The 10931-nt window shown below is 37.3% G+C and overlaps 1 protein-coding gene across 2 annotated transcripts in view; it reads right to left on the reverse strand.

Annotated features, from left to right (window-relative positions):
• Positions 1 to 70: 70 nt before the first annotated feature.
• Positions 71 to 10931, reverse strand: part of LOC106515123 (guanine nucleotide-binding protein G(s) subunit alpha) — a 29587-nt gene continuing 18726 nt past the window's right edge. Inside the window, exons 7-13 of one of the 2 annotated variants that reach the window (XM_014004763.1) lie at positions 6178 to 6232; positions 4397 to 4470; positions 4132 to 4190; positions 3806 to 3926; positions 3480 to 3610; positions 3054 to 3148; positions 71 to 1566 (exon numbers count right to left, since the gene is read on the reverse strand). In XM_014004763.1, the coding sequence (XP_013860217.1) occupies positions 1420 to 1566; positions 3054 to 3148; positions 3480 to 3610; positions 3806 to 3926; positions 4132 to 4190; positions 4397 to 4470; positions 6178 to 6232 (682 nt within the window). In that variant the 3' untranslated portion in view covers positions 71 to 1419. The remainder of the gene's footprint in view (positions 1567 to 3053; positions 3149 to 3479; positions 3611 to 3805; positions 3927 to 4131; positions 4191 to 4396; positions 4471 to 6177; positions 6233 to 10931) is intronic. The other variant, XM_014004764.1, reaches the window with a different exon arrangement.

Genomic DNA, 10931 nt, shown 5'->3' on the forward strand with positions numbered 1-10931 from the left:
TTTTTTTTTTTTTCTGTTTGTTTTTTTCTACACGTACAGTCGTGATCAAGGCACAGGGATCTTTTACAAGTTATTTTCTTTTCTTCAATAAAGTTGTACAAAATAATACATTTTACAGTCTGTACAAGAATAATAGTCCAGCAGTAAATAAAAAGACAGACGTACTTAAAGCCAGGGGAGGAGGAGGTGAGGGAACAAGACGTAAGGAGAGAAAGGAGGGATGAAAGGAGCTGACGAGGAGGTTGAGCGTGTGTGTGTGTGTGTGTGTGTGTGTGTGTGTGTGTGTGTGTGTGTGTGTGTGATCCCAGGTTAACCTGTTGCATCCAGTCTCTGCAAGTCTTTAACTTCATGCTCTTCATTTGTTTAGGGGTTTTCCTTATTTAATAAAAACTCTCCTTTATTTTCCATATGAAGAATATTTGTCAAATAGCAGCAGCGGCAAAGGGGGACAAGTATGTATAGTTTGTGTGTGTGTGTGTGTGTGTGTGTGTGTGTAGGGGGGAGGTTAATGATGCACAAAGGCAGATCTCTCACACAGTGTACATAAACACACAATGGGGTAAAAACTAACAAAAACTTAAAAGTTGAATTGTGTTATTACAGGAATATATAATATTTATATTTATATATATATACATATTTATATACACTCATATATAAATATCTATATATATATAGGTTGGATTTTTTGCACTGCATGAAGTTCACTGTTATGCATGATTCTATGCATTATATGACACTGTATATTTTTTTGTTTATTTGTTTACTGCCATCCTTTCTCCACTGATTATCTGAGGAGCAGTTCATGTGAGAGTCACGTTCACACATCGGCTGTTATACAATTAGTCCAAATAGAAAAAAACAAAAACAAAAAAACAAACAAACAAAAAAAAAAAAGAAGTTAACAGCCCTCTTCTAGTTTAGCTCGCCAGTCTGTGTCCATAGCCCTCTGCGGTGAATAAAACCCTCTCTCTCTCTCTCTCTCTCTGCGATTCTGCCAACGTTCAGAGCAGCAGCACTAAGTTGTTAAATGATTATGTGTTTAGAATTAAAATCTGTCCCAAGTTCTGAAGGTTTTCTTCTGTAGTGTGTGTGTGTACCTGTGAGTTTGTGTTCGTTTTTGTTTGAGAGAGAGCTAAAATCAGGGTGCCGGTCTCCACCGTCTTTCTCAGATCAAAGTTCAAGCTCAGACGGTTTCTGATGAAGTTTCCATTTCTGACCACAGTAGAGGAAAAAAAGTCAACTTTTGTTTTTGTTTCTCTGAAGCAGGAGAAGTTGTTTCAGGGTGGAGGGGAGGGCAGGCTGGTCAGGCGCTCGCTCGGTTGTTAGGTGAATTTGGTAACAGTGGAGGGGTGGTTGGCTAACTGGTGGTGGCAAGGGAGGGCGGGGCGGGGCGGGCAGGTGAACAGGTCGTGTGCATCACAAGAGCTCGTACTGCCGTAGGTGCATCCTCTGTATGATGTCGCGACAGTCATTGAAGACGCGGCGGATGTTTTCTGTGTCGACTGCGCAGGTGAAGTGTGGGTAACAGTAATGCCTGCCGTCCCCGCTGGCCGTGCTGATCCTCTGGAAAACAGAAACAGACACGAGCTCGAGTTAGAGCTGACGCTTTGAACTCGTCCGCTGACACGGATCAGGGTTAGAACCGTTTCAGAGTCAGTTCTGTGTGTGCATAAAGAGCACATGCTAAAAACGTCCTGACACTTTTACAACCGACTCTCCAATTCAGAATGACGTCACAGCTTCAGACTTCATCTGTCGTTTACATTTCCTAATGTTTTTCTCCTGACTTCTAAGTAACTGTTTATCAATATGTCCAGCTGACTGCTGACTCACTAGTTCTCTGCAGTTTGCTTTAGGCCAAGTAGGTTCACAGAAATCACCAGTCATAATTTAATAATTAACTAATGGATGTCAATGATTCTATGCAAAATGTGTGGTTCTAAATTACTTTTAAAAGTTTTAAATTGTGAAACAGATGTTTCTGTCAATTGCAGTTACTTAAAAACCTGGTATTTATTTGGGCTATTAGGGGTGTAAGAAAATATTGATACACTGAAATATCGCGATATTTCATTTCCCAATCCTGTATAGATTTTCTAAAGCCCTGTATCGATTTTTAATTAAGCTTTAAAATGTCGACTTTCTTGCTAGCCGTTCATTTTTATGTTGTAGTTCAGCCTCTGACCACTAGTTGGCAGCAGTGAGCCAGCCATTTGGCTCCACTACCTTTTGAGTGCCTGAGAGTAAGGGTAGCATTAGCATTGTAAGTAAACATAAGCTTTCATTTTTTTTTTTCAGAAAGAGGTTTTTATTTAATAGAATTTTTGGACAAAAAAATCACAATATATCGCCTTGCTTACAGTATCGCAATATATCGGGATATATCGTATCGTGACCCCTCTGTTATGATATGTATCGTATCGCCAAATTCTTGCCAATACACAGCCCTATGGGCTATATGCTCATTTGGTATTTAAAGTTAAAATAACTAAACCACTAAAATAGAAAAAAATATACTGTATTTATTGCCAGAGATTAGACTTTTTCCTTATAAGATACTTGTGAGTTTGTAAATACAGGAAATACAAAAAGGTACAAACATTGCAATGGACACTTTCATTTTTTTCACTGCATGTTCAGATTTTGTGTAAAACAGAAAATACACTTTTAAGAACAAATAATTTAGGGCCCACAAGGAAAATTCCAGACATTCCCTTCAAAATTTGTTTAATTTGCACAAACTCTGTTCACAAAACCAGAAACATTAATTTAAGTTTCAATAAAAAAAAAAGGGCAAAAGAAGCCCGTGTCATCCTGAAGAAATTGTGTTATGGTTTTTGTATGGTTTCAAATAACTAACTCAGATCATTTAAAATAAAAAAAATTTGCAAATAGATTTTTTAGAATGGGATTTAAAGGTTTAGGTTCAGTCTACGTATCACAGTTCCTGCCACCCCGCTCAAGAGAATTAAAAACTAAAGTCATATATGTATAGGGGAAAAAATAGATTATAAAACTGACCAAATTCAAACAGGTAAAAGGAGCTTTACCTGTGTGAATTTGTGCTTTGTACACACCAGAAACTCATCCCGTATGAAGTACTTTGCCCTGGTGACCCGAGAATCTTCCCCCGGCTCTGGTATTGCTGTAGAACCAGAAAGAAATGGGGTCAACTTTAAACACACCACAGCACACCTGTTTATGCATCAAATGCATTGAACATAAAAAAAAATTAATCTGTATTGGAACATTTAAATGTTCTGTCCACCTTTCCCATGTTTTATAACTCGGATCTAAAAACAAAGTAAGACATGCATTCAAATACTGAGATTTAACTTTCTGTATTAGAATAAAAATATGTAATTTATCATAAACTGTATAAATAAGGTTAGAGATGACCTGTCTGTATCTTAACCTGAACTTATCATCATCATTAGTATCAGGGTCGACGTCTTCCCTGATGCCGGGCAGCTTACCATCATCAGGTGTAGTGTAGCGTGCAAACTCTGGGAAGTACTCCTCGATTTTGGACTTTCCTGCCAGAACCTTCTCAGCGAGTAGGTCCTGTTTGTTCAGAAAGAGGATTACAGAAATGGTCCGTAGCCACCTGTGGAGGAAAATGGACAAAATTACCACAAAGTGTCTTAAATACTTAAATTACGTAACGTCACGGAAGGACACTTGCTCTACAGGCAGAGCTGTATCAGTTATTAGAAAATATCTGTTTGTGAAATGAAAAAGGGGTTTATAGGAAAAAGAAAACAGTTCCCCAGCTTGAAATAAGCAACTATGTTTTGTTGACCTGTTGTTCCAGATGTTCTTGAAAAGATTGAGGGCTTCCTGTAGTCTGTTGGTCTGATTGTCTTCTCTGATCACCATGTTGTAGCTGCTGCTCGCCACCACAAAGATGATAGCCGTCACATCTGGACCAAACAGCAGGAAAATATTACATAAAAGAAAAACACTGTTTTTACACTGACTTTAAATAGACATATAGACACGCACTGAATAAAACCTGCTGCACAATGTTAAATTGTGTTAATATTTCTAATTTACCATAAAATCTACCATTATCAAAATATAAATCATTCATAAAAACTATATAATCCTTTAATTGTAAGTAACAACCGTTAAAACACTGGATCCATTTTCGGCGCTCGTCCCTCTGGCCTCCAACGTCGAACATACTGTGAGAAACAGGAAGTAAACAGTTTGATTTACACAATAAAAGCTGAATAAATACAATAGAAATGTAAGCAAATAAAAGGAATCTTTTACAGTTACTGAACAATCCATCCACAATTTCCTGCTTTTTGACAATGCAGGCTTTTTTTTTTTTCTTTATGGCCGTTACTTAAATCACGCATTATAATAAATTAAGTTTATAACTCACTGGAAATTCACTTTGTCTATCTGGAAACTCGTCTCAAAGATCCCAGATGTCAGTACTCTGCATCTCAATAGGTCCTGAAACAGAGAGATGAGTGGAGGTGAGTGCGGAGTAAAGAGAAAAATAAAATTAAATATCAATGAGACTAACAGTTCCTTACAGCTTTTATTTCAATATTGTTGTCAGAATAAGAAATTTATCGTTTCATATTTTCACTATGTGGTTTCACAGCTGTGTGTGATTGCACAAAGGCCACTTTACAGTGTCCATTTCCACTGACATGGATAAATGAAGAGTCTACAAATATATAATTTAAAGGGATCCCTGATTAGTTGTAACATTAAACTTTATTTGATAAACATACGTATATTTTAACTGTAAAATATAGACTGTAAAAATACTGTAGGCTGTTTATTTTTGTAAATTTATAAAAATGTATTTTAACACTGAGAGAGCCATTTCATTTACACACGAAGCATTCTGGGTAAATGATGACGTGGATACGTTCTCGGTGCGAGCGAGCTATATCCACCCTGAAGGTTAATCTTGGACAATATCTGATGATYGMCTCTTWWAWRWRAMMMSAGAGCGTTGACAGAGAGGAGAAGGTAGAAATGACTCAGCCTGGAACTGAAAATATGGATGGAGGACAACAGAGCTGCTTCATGGAAGAAGAACCTCAGCTTAGCCTGTTAGCCTTTGTGCTAGCCCTGATGCCATATTGCCTTATATGTATTAGCTCGGCGCTAGCGCGACAAACTAACAAGCTAAACTGAGATCCTCCATCCATATTTTCAGTCATTTTTGTGTTCCCCTCTCCGTCATGTGGATGGAGGACCTCAGTGACGAGAGGAGAATGTGTAGCGCTGAGCTAATACATACATATGGTGATAGGATCAGGGCTAATCCTAAAGCTAACAGGATAAGCTGAGGTTCTTCTTCCATGAAGCAGCTCTGTTGTCCTCCATCCATATTTTCAGTTACAGGCTGAGTCGTTTCTACCTTCTCCTCTCTGTCAACGCTCTCTGGTTTCATTTAAAAGAGTCAATCATCAGATATCGTCCAAGATTAACATTCAGGGTGGATATAGCTCGCTAGCAGCCTTGAACCGAGGACCTATCCACGTCATCATTTACCCAAAAAGCTTTGAGTCTAAATAAAATGGCCCCGTCTGTGTAATATTTTTTTCAACTTTTAGTATAAAAATGATAAAAACTGAACATCCTCCTATTTTTACAGTCTTTATTTTACACTTAAAATATATATTTATTAAATAAAGTCTAATGTTACAACCAATCATGTATCCCTTTAAGATTGTGCTGAAGTTCTTTAATCTACAGCCATTTTGTGTACTATATATATTTTAGGACCTATAAACAGAAGACAAAATAAAGGTAAAATGTGCAAAACTCTACAAAGACTAAAAATATAAGAGGTAATATCTGTGTGCTCCCTGAGCTACACCAATCCTCCGTTCTATTCTTAGCAAGTAGTTTGTTTTTTAAAGTGTTTTCATGTTATTCAGTCGCACACAATAAAATAGGATAAATAAAAGCTTTTTTTTTTTCATTTCACAACAAACATCAGCAGCTGGGTATTCCAGATAAACAGTATTGATGAATGTGAGTCATGACAGTGAGCCAGAATGTACCAATTACCCAGAAACATCACCAGTTTCCTGTAATTCTGCCATTATTTGCTTTATCTTTTCTTTTCTTTTGCGTGGTGACTTTAGAAGGGAAAATGCCTATTTTTGGTGTTTTGTTTAAATTGTTCCCACTTACCTGATCTGTGGGCGTGTAGTCGTTCTGCCTGACGACATCGATCCTGTCCAAGAAGCTGCAGACAAAACAGAAGAACACTTACATCTCAGATGCTTATATAAAAAAATACATTAAGTTGAGTTGTGTACATTTTTTTCCAAATTACAAACAAGAGTTTAATCTTGTGTGCTTCCAACAACAGCTACAAATCGGGTGCACAGAGAGATAAAGAGGTAGACCCCTGAGCCGCCACAAGGGGGCGAGCGTTGGAATGGGGAGATCAGAGGAAGTCAGTCTGAGTCACCAGCAGCTGTTTGCTCTGTCAGACCAGAGAAGAGGAGTCAATGGAGCTGCTGTAATAGTACAGGAGTGCAGTCGGAGGAGTGTGTGAGCATGTGGCTGTGTGTCGGTGCATGGGTGGGTGAAGGCGGCACACCTAAAGCCACGGTAATTGTTCTGCCGAACGGACAAAGAGCTGCTTTTCAAGGTGTGTGTGTGTCGCCCTGGTGTTTTCAGGATGTACCAGAGTCACCTGCTCAGAGTTTGAGAGTGAGAAAAAGTTTAAACATTTTGTGTTTGTGCTTCAGTGATTAAACTTCTTAACCAATAAAGACTTCCACAAAACACAAGAATTATTTTTTAGCTAAACCAGATAAGTGATCCTGACGTTCAAATTTGAATTTGACAAAAGATTAAGATGAGGATTGATCTTAAGGCTACTTGATGTTTCACTAAAATAAAGAAATAAAGCAATTGAAAATCATTCTAGAAGACAAACGTCTCTATTAGCAGTGGTGGGCAGCACTAATCTAAAAATTAGTTCCACTAGCCCTAAAACACTAACTCAAATATTTAGGTCCCCTAATTCTAAAGCACTAACTCAAAWATTTAGGTCCCCTAATTCTAAAGCACTAACTCAAATATTTAGGTCCCCTAATTCTAAAGCACTAACGCACTAAAATTTTAGCAAAAGCTAATTTTTAAAGCAATAAAATAACCCAGTGAACCCATGAACATTCTTCAGCAGACAACATGAGTCACATGTTGCTCTCTTAAGATTTATCATTGACATTCCACAGCTGTATTTGGGTTCATATATTGTTAATATATTGTCAACTAGTGGATAAGTGACACACATATGAACAAAATGTGCGACAGCTTTCACCATCAGCTGTTAACATTAAAGTTGATCAATAACATTTATAGACCTCAGTTAGTGCTTCTGAATTTAGCCTATAAATTTAGCAAGTGCTAATCCACTAATACATTTTAAAATTAGCAAAAGCCCTAAAGCACTAATCAGGAAATTAGTTCCCCTATTAGTGCTTTAGGGGAACTGTGCCCACCACTGTCTATTAGTAAATGGGATTAGTAAGCAATAGCTGGCTGAACTTTTTACAGCAGGTAGATTTATGCAGGAGGTAGCAGGCTATTTTTATTTATTTATTCATTTCTTTTTTTAAAAGGAGAATATAAGTAGCACAAGACAAATATCTCAGGAAATGTAACAAATTCTAATGGACATTTTTATTTGTGTTGAACAGGCTGCCAACAAACAGCAGACCTGTTGGGTTCTGTTTTGACTCCATGTCCTGCACTCTTACGAGGAGAAAGGCCGGACTTCTATCTGTGACCCTGAGAACAGGTATGTAGCTCCCTCTGAGATAACTAGGAATGTGGCAGGCAGGGGCGAAATGTGACAGGAGAGCTGAAGGTACCACACCGAGGAGAGCGAAGAGGTCGAAGAACTGAACGGGCAAACTGACGGCAGGATCTCAGGAAGAACGACGTCTTCAAAAATAAAAAAAATCTGAGCTTTTTTTGTTCTTAAAAGCACACTGACACTGACACAGATACTAAAACACGCAGCCAAGCAGTTGGGTACGATGGGCTCTCCGCGGGGACCAAGTGGCTCGGCTGTGCCAGCACACCCACAGCCCTCAGTGAGCCAAACCACCTCACATTCCCAGCTCAAACCCTGCCATCATCTAACTGCGTCTTCCCCAAACACTCCCTCTCTGAGCTCAAAAAAAAACCACATAAATAATCTGGATCATGAGACAGAACCCAACGCTGCAGCCGACAGAGTTAACATGGCCACCGACAACATCTGCCAAGGCACAACTCGAGTTTTATCTCCGGCTCTGCTGGTCTGAGGTCTCGACACGCCCCACACAAACACACGGCTGCAGTTTTTAGCAGTTCTGCCTATTAATAGGAGAAGTGCCGATAATAACTGCGTCCGGAGAGCTGAGCTAAAGAACAGAGGCTGCCCCAGGAACAGAGAGGTCTGCGGTGGTATGTTTAACCTGCCAGGGTTATTCTGGGGGAGCAGACAGGCTGACCTAAACTCTGGAAACCCACACAGGACATGTCTGGTGACTGAAAATAGACCTGTATTTACAGAAAAAGATCAAATGTGTTGTTGTTGTTGTTTTAAATCATTTTGGTTGATTGGAAGGTAGAAGAAAGTTTAAAAGAAAATTCATGGAAAGCCACAAGTGAAGGAAGTATTTCTAAAAATATTCTATAGACTCATTTCCTTTATGTTTATTACTGCTAGGGCTGCCACGATTAACCGATTAATCGACGACTAATCGATTATTAAAATAATCGATTATTAATTTAATAATCGATTAATCGTTTTCTTTTTTGTTGTTCTTTACTTTGTTTTTCTCTCCAAACTACTTTGACACTTTCCACTGCCACATCTGCCTTTCTGTCCTTGACACACATGCACAGTAGTGGTAACTGGGGTAGGCCGTGGACGTCACAAGACATTATACAGACAGGCTCTGGTATCATGGCTACTCTGCAACGGAGCTCAAAGTGTGGGATCATTTTAAGAAAATGAAAGAGAAACCTGTGTAATATCTGCAGAGCAGAACTTGCCTTCCACAGCAATTATTTTTAGTTAGCATATAGCTAAAATCTAACGATGGTTATACAATAGCAGCTGCATTCTGACGTGATAAGCTGTATGTTTTATATTCAATTAACGTATGATCCGATTAGTCGACTAATCTAATAAACAATCGGTGATTAATCTATTATTAAAATAATCGTTTGTGGCAGCCCTAATTACTGCTACTAAAAAAACAAAGTGCTTTTTGACACTTGGATAAAATCCACGTTAATGAAAATTAAACAAAAAATATATAAAACTACCACTTTTTTGGGTAATTGTGTGAATGTCTTTATGGCATTCACACTATTGAGATCATTTTTTTCTTCCGTATGTTTTTCTGCACCTTTCTCATTCCACAATTTTTGTGCTACTTCAACCATTCATATATCAAAATGTTCAGCTTTTTTGTGCAATGCCGGATATGTCTTTTGGTATTTCAGCTATTTATACTTTTTTAGCTTTTCAACTTTTTAGCCACTTTTTTTCCCATTGACTTTGAATGGGGCTATTTTCAGCAACATAAAAATCCTTCAAAGTTTCTAAATCTTTACAAAACCTTACATAATTTGTTCTGGATATGCTCTATTTTACTGTCTTGTGCAAATTTTAGCTACTATTTTGCTAATTTTAGCTTTTTGCTGCTATATTAGCCAAAATTCTACTTCTTTCTGCTATTCTTCTGCTTTTTTTTCTAAATCTTTACAGAACCTAACACATTACATTCTGGTTTTGCTCCTATTACCTACTATTACTACTACTTTTACTATTAGTATTACCTAATTTCCCTCTGGGATCAATAAAGTATTTTTGAATTGAATTGAATTTGAATTAAATTCCTTGTGACAATTTTAGCTACTTTCATGCTAGTTTTAGCTTTTTTCAAATATTTCAGCTAAAATTCTTCTTCCTTCTATTCTTCTGCTTTTTTTACTTTTTTGTGCTTCTTTCTGCTAATTTGAGTTATTTATGCTTCTTACGGTTGCTTTCTGCTATATTCAGCTATTTTAGCCTTTAGCTTTTTATGCTATTTCAGCTGTATTTTTGCTCCTTTTTAGTGTTTTTCTGCATTTTTTTTGCTTCTTTCAGCTTTTCAAATTAAACTTACAATAATACTTTTGCTAAACATGTTCTGCTCAATTTCAGCAGCTTTCAGCTAAAGTTTTCAGCAATAAGCATTCACACTAGCATTTTCCCAGGAAATGCAATTTCTCTAGTTTTTATCATTTTAATACTACAACAAAAAAAAAGCCATTAAATGTTCTGCAAAACCAGTTAAATGTTTTAAAATACCTTCTTATATATTTACAATCTTCACAGAGGAATCAGTTTTTTTTTTATTTTGACTTCCCTTCCTCGCTATAATCCCACTGAAATCCCCCTGAGCTGCAGAGATTAAAGGGGCAACACCAATAATATTACTGCTGTCTTGACAAAGCTGATAACAATCCCATAATGCAACCATCTTGTTAATGTGGCAGTGTAACAACAAGAGATTACTCAGATTAGAAATCTATGCTTACCTTCAGTTCCACGTGGGTTTAAGATTATAAATCTGATCTGCACAAGTACTTAATGTAAATAATGATGAATTTCAATTTTATTTTAATTCAGATGCACAAAACCATAGTCACTAAATAGCCAGGGTAGATTTTACTAAAAAAAAACGTTTTAATTGTTTTGATTCTTTTTTTATGAGATTAAGATTTTATTTAAAAAAAAAAACTATTTCCAAATCAGGAACTTCCAAATAAATATCAAGGCCTCTGAATTCAATGTGAAAAAAACTGAAAAGATCTGGAAAACTCTGCCCTGTTTCCAGGCCGCTCCGCCGACACACACACACACACACACACACACACACACACAC

The sequence above is a fragment of the Austrofundulus limnaeus genome, unplaced genomic scaffold, assembly GCF_001266775.1.
Source record: "Austrofundulus limnaeus strain Quisiro unplaced genomic scaffold, Austrofundulus_limnaeus-1.0 Scaffold26, whole genome shotgun sequence".
Classification (NCBI taxonomy): Eukaryota; Metazoa; Chordata; class Actinopteri; order Cyprinodontiformes; family Rivulidae; genus Austrofundulus; species Austrofundulus limnaeus.